The 5,945-nt window shown below is 45.2% G+C and overlaps 1 protein-coding gene across 1 annotated transcript; it reads right to left on the bottom strand.

Annotated features, from left to right (window-relative positions):
• Nucleotides 1–4,047: 4,047 nt before the first annotated feature.
• On the bottom strand, nucleotides 4,048–4,395 carry LOC137761850 (small ribosomal subunit protein uS8-like). The gene has a single exon (XM_068538883.1). It carries the CDS (start codon nucleotides 4,393–4,395, stop codon nucleotides 4,048–4,050), a length of 348 nt encoding a protein of 115 aa, XP_068394984.1.
• Between the last annotated feature and the right edge of the window lie 1,550 nt (nucleotides 4,396–5,945).

Genomic DNA, 5,945 nt, shown 5'->3' with positions numbered 1-5,945 from the left:
AGCCACCAGTGGAAACAAAGCTCAACTCTGATAACAGTGGGAGGGGAGGGACTTCCCTGGTGGTCCAGTGGGTAAGACTCCACGCTCCCAATGCAGGGGGCCCGGGTTCGATCCCTGGTCGGGGAACTAGATCCCGCATGTATGCCACAACTAAGAGATCCCACGTGCACAACGAAGATCCAACACAGCCTAAATAAATAAATAAATATTTAAAAAAACAATAGGGGGAGGGGCAGGAGGCGGAGTGGAACACACTGTAAGAAAGCAGAGCTCTTTGAAAAGTGGGACGACTGCAGGAAACATGTCAGTTAAGACTCACCTTCTTCTGGAGGATATCCCCATAGGGAAAGCAAGGCAAAAATGTAATCCCAGCACAAGTCAAGCCAGGGTACAAGGAGATTATTAACCTTTGCTAGCCATGTAATCTCCCCCCATGAAAATATCCTCCTTGTAAGCTTGGGTAGAAGCACAGCTCGTAGATAGTTTACTGTTGCCACCACATCCTTCTTTAGCAAGCAGGTCACATTTCATTTTAAAGTCCCTGGTGTTGGGCTTCCCTGGTGGCGCAGTGGTTAAGAATCCGCCTGCCAATGCAGGTGACACGGGTTCGAGCCCTGGTCCAGGAAGATCCCACATGCCGCGGAGCAGCTAAGCCCGTGCACCACAGCTACCGGGCCTGCGCTCTAGAGCTCACGTGCCACGACTACTGAAGCCCGCGTGCCTAGAGCCCGTGCTCTGCAACAAGAGAAGCCACTGCAATGAGAAGCCCACGCACCACAATGAAGAGTAGTCCCTGCTCGCCGCAACTAGAGAAAGCCCGCGTGCAGCAACAAAGACCCAACGCAGCCAAAAATAAGTAAATAAAAATAAATTTATAAAGTCCCTGGTGTTAATTGCTCAATTTGACCAAGACGAGAATGGGTTCCAATGGTCCAAATTCTTCTAACTAACTCAGTCAATCAATCCATGGACAGGTCCACTAGTTGGCTGCATAACGTAATGTCATGGCAGATATATGGCCACTCAAAGTTTGGTTGGATTGCATTTAATGTTATGAATGGGCCCAGGGGTCAGCCGGGGTATTGCCATGGCACAGGCACAGTACATGGGCTCAGCCGCCCCAGGTTGCTATGTAGAACAATCCTTCCTCCATATTCTTTTGCACCCTCCAAATTTCATGACTGCCTCTTCAGTTCAGGGAGGGGCCATGACACATGTGCCATCACTTGGTTAGAGCGATAGCATCACAAAGTTTGGGGGCCAAAGGACTCCCTGTGAGGACACTTGGGAGCCCAGATATCTGTTGACTAAGTATATTGGTCAGACTTCTCCAGAGAACAGAACCACTAGGATGTACTGCGTGTGTGTGTGTGTGTAGATAGATAGTGTGTACAAGAGGGAGAGTGAGAGAGGCTTCCCTGGTGGCACAGTGGTTAAGAATCTGCCTGCCAATGCAGGGGACGGGTTCGAGCCCTGGTCCGGGAAGATCCCACATGCCGCGGAGCAATTAAGCCTGTGTGCCACAACTACTGAGCCTGCACTCTAGAGCCCACGAGCCACAACTACTGAAGCCCACGTGCCTAGAGTCCATGCTCTGCAACAAGAGAAGCCACCACAGTGAGAAACCTGCGCACCGCAACGAAGAGTAGCCCCCGCTCTCCACAACTAGAGAAAGCCTGCAGGCAGCAACGAAGACCCAATACAGCCAAAAAATAAATAAATAAACTTATTTAAAAAGAGTGAGAGAGAGAAGAGAGATGTATTTTATGGAATTGGCTCACACAATTATGGAGGCTGGCAAGACCAAAATCTGAAGGGTGGGCTCGCACGCTGGAGACCCAAGGAAGATTTGGTGTTGCAGTTCAAGTCCAAAGGCTGTCTGCTGGCAGAATTTCCTCTTGCTTGGCGGAAGTCAATCTTTTGTTCTATTCAGGCCTTCAACTGATTAGGTGAGGCCCTCCCACATTATGGAGGGCAAGCTGCTTTACTCAAAGTCCATCCATTTAAATGTTACTCTCATGCAAAACACCCTCACAGACACACCCAGAGTAGCGTTTGACCAAATATCTGGGCACTACAGCCCAGCCAAGTGGACACATAAAATTAACCATCACAGCGTCGAGTGGGCACCCTCATCAGCCTAGAAGACCGTCCCTCCTCAAGCATCAGAGAGTACCAGGTACAGGTAGTCAGTAACAGGGGTGTCCTTCTTTCCCACGTTGTAGAGGGGTGGCGAAAAGAACTAGATAGACCCCCCAATCCATCAGAACACCACCTGGCCAGAATGGTATTCATCCCCTCTGGAAGTCACAGTGTTAGAAAGAACGAGAGAGACTAATAGTGCCATTTGAAGAAAGTCCTTGTTGCCAGCGCGCGTTTGCATAGGGTCCTGAATGAGGATGGAGGGACACGTCGTGACCTCAGTGAGTAGGAGGAAATTGTCGGCTGTATGAGGGTGAGGCCAGGAGTGGTCTCACATGGCCCAAACCCCACTCTGCTTAAATATTTGCCTTTTCAGTGCTTTGAAGGCTGTACCCCAGGCTTTTGTTTACCATTCGTTTTCCCAGAAATCAAAATCCCTCTGGAAAAACTTAGTCACATTGTGGATTGTGTCCACCTTTATGAGTTTCACAGGAGTACACAACGAATGGGAGACAGTATCTTGTAGAAGAATTTGGCAAAAGAAGACTATTGTGACTCAATTCAGGGCAGTTAAGGTTACCACTGTCTCTCTACTGAAAAGCAATCCACACAAAGCCAGTAAAATCAACAGTAGAGCAGAGAAGAAGCCATTGTTACTGCTGCGGAGTAAACCACTTTAAGGGGTCTTGTCACGCCCTGCAGGCTTGGAAGTTCTGAGTTCCAAGTTTGCTTTCACTGAGCAAAGCAAACCAGCAATCTATAGACTTACATGACATAAACTAAATCAGACCAAGCCTAAGAGAAATGAGCTCAGTGACGATATAACAGATCCCCCATCTCTTCTCTCCCTGATGGCTTGCAAACTCCTGAGGGCAGGGTCTTGGCTTTGTTCTCTGCTGTGTCCCCAGAATCTGGCACATCACAACCTCTGCTCAGTAAACTTTTGTGGACTGACTAATTTGCTGATTAAATAAAGTTCAAAGCAATCTTTCTGTAAGTATGGACACAAATCACAGTGGTCAAAAAGGAACGAGACTTTTTGGTAGGAAAATTGGAATGTTCTTGGAGTGTTTAATTTTTGAAATGAATTTATTTATAAAATGGCCACCACCTCTGCCCATCTGCTTGGCCCTCTGTAACGTGAGACTGGGGAATGGCATATTTACTTAGCACCCATGCAATGCTCTGGGGCACACTTGATAGGTAAATATGGCAGGGTGGGTAGCACCCAACCTATTCATTCACAACAGCCCTTTCCCTTCCTAGCAGAGAGACAGAAGTTCCTGGAAGAGTCTACCAGGTTGCTAATCTGCCTGGATTTTAACTCGTTGAGGGCAGAGACTGTATCTTATCCCCAGAACCTATCCTACTGCCTGACATATACAAAGTGTGCTCAGACGATGGCTATCAAATGTTTGTGTTCCATTTTTTCTTGCCCCGCAAGGAGACTGGAACGTGGGGGGATTTCAGGAAGCCTGTGATAACAGAAAGCTGGTAAAGTGAGCAAAGCTGATTACAATGGAATATCAGAAAGAATTACGAGGATTAACGGTCGATATTGACAAAGAGAGCAACATTTGAAGAGAATAACTAGAATATTGAGTAGGTGGAGGTGATAAGAAGACCAGAGTAAAGAAAGATAACCAGACCGCGAGTGAGTACTTACTTACACTGCCGGGATATAGAATAGATTCTGATTTATATAAAAAGATGGAGAGCAAGAGGTTGGGTCTTAAGGAGATTCAAAGAACATGGAAGGTAGAGTTCCCAATTTCAAAGAGCTTGCACATTATACTTTGTGTGTGTCTCTGTGTGTGTGTGTGTGTGTCCACTGAGGCATTTTATTTGCACAGATGTATTACATCCCTAGAAAAAGAAGCCCAGGATTTTCCCTCCTGTGTGTTTTCATCTTGCTTCATGGTCCACGATGCCAGCTGAGGTTGGCAGTACAATGAAACCAAACTGACGTGAAGGGAGCAGGTTATTCTGCCATTTTTCCAGATCTTTGAGCTGCACATCAAGTCTGGGGCTGATCACTCCACACCTGCTTAGCCTGCCTGTGAGGTGCACAACAATTTGCCCAGCTCTGTGATCAACGATTTCAAATTTGCCAGCGTAACCATGCTTCATCATCACAGTTAGAAACTGCATGATGACTTCGGAGGATGGCCTAATGAGAACCTGGGGTTCGCCTCTCTTTTCAGCATCGTAGATGCTCTTGAGAACATCAGCCAGGACCTTCATGGGCACCATGACAGTGACACGGAAAGATGGCAGAAAGCAACACTTTTTCATTAACGATAACCCGGACCAAGTGTCATAGCAAGAAATAATAATTTAATAATCAGGAATTATTATCAGCTTAAATAATACCTATAATATGAATATTATAATGTTATATACAAATGTATGTTATATATAAGTATTATATATTTACAACTATATTTCATTTTCATAAACTAAGTCATAGGTTAAAACCCCACAAGTAAACAACAAGGTCCTACTGTATAGCACAGGGAGCTATATTCAATATCCTGTGACCAGCCATAATGGAAAAGAATATGAAAAAGAATGTGTGTGCATATATATATGTATATATATCACTGAATCACTTTGCTGTAGAGCAGAAATTAACATGACACTGCAAATCAACTACACTTCAATAAATTTTAAAAATAAAAATTCGGGCTTCCCTGGTGACGCAGTGGTTAAGAATCCGCCTGCCAATGCAGGGGACACAGGTTCATGCCCCGGTCCGGGAAGATCCCACATGCCACGGAGCGGCTGGGCCCGTGAGCCACAACTACTGAGCCTGCGCGTCTGGAGCCCGTGCTCCGCAACAAGAGAGGCCGCGACAGTGAGAGGCCCGCGCACCACGATGAAGAGTGGCCCCCGCTCGCCGCAACTGGAGAAAGCCCTCGCACAGAAACGAAGACCCAACACAGCCAAAATTTTAAAAAAATTTTAAAAAAAAATTCAAACTTAAAAAAACCCCACAAGTATATTTAAAATTTGCATTTGTCATCTTAAAACAGGAACTGAGGCATTTAGTACTCTCAAATGAATAAGCCCTAAAATCACCGTTTGAATGCTGCTGAAAACCCTCCAGCGCCTCTCAAAAGCCACCCATCACATTACAACGAACTATGAAGTGGACCCGAAATTAACGCCTGTGCTTTCACTCCTGCAGGGCAATGAATGTTGACGATTTGGGGGACATGAGTGCTTTACAGTACGGAGCTTTCTCCCAAGTTTATATAATTCTCTGTAGGTGGCTTTTCTTTTGTTCACATAGACCAACCATTTAAAAGATGTGTAGTTGTGTTTTCCATGCAAAAATTAATGTGTACTTCCGGAAAAAAAAATTGAACTAAATTAAAATTGACAAAGAAAGAAAAATAAAATTTGAACTCCGCTCACATTTCAACGAGCAGCTGAATTTTGTTTTGCCTTGAAGAAGATGAAATTATAATGAGGTCTTGGTTAGAGTGATGTCCATGTCGGGGTAATGTCTGACATCTGTTCAATTTTGCCTTTTCTTTCTGATGGCCGTAACTGCTGAAAAGTCCAATACACGAAACTCTTATGAGGTGTTCAATAAAATCAGAATTCTATTATAGTTCATTGTGAGACAGGCCTGGGACCCTTTGCTGCAGCGCTGAAATGCTTGCACCTGGACAAATGTCTCCTCCAGCTACAAAATACAAGTAAACTACAAGGGACTAAAAATAACTGTGTGCGTGCACAGTTGGGGCAAATTCTGGACAAAAGATACAAAAAGACCAAAAAAAGCCCAACTGCCA

This window comes from Eschrichtius robustus, chromosome 1, assembly GCF_028021215.1.
Source record: "Eschrichtius robustus isolate mEscRob2 chromosome 1, mEscRob2.pri, whole genome shotgun sequence".
NCBI lineage: Eukaryota > Metazoa > Chordata > Mammalia > Artiodactyla > Eschrichtiidae > Eschrichtius > Eschrichtius robustus.
Note: the sequence above shows the minus strand (reverse complement) of the source record. Positions and strands in the feature narration are given on the sequence as shown.

Coding starts and splice junctions, on each gene's coding strand:
- LOC137761850 (XM_068538883.1), bottom strand. CDS start 4,395: ATGGTGCCCATGAAGGTCCTGGCTGATGTTCTCAAGAGCATCTACGAT.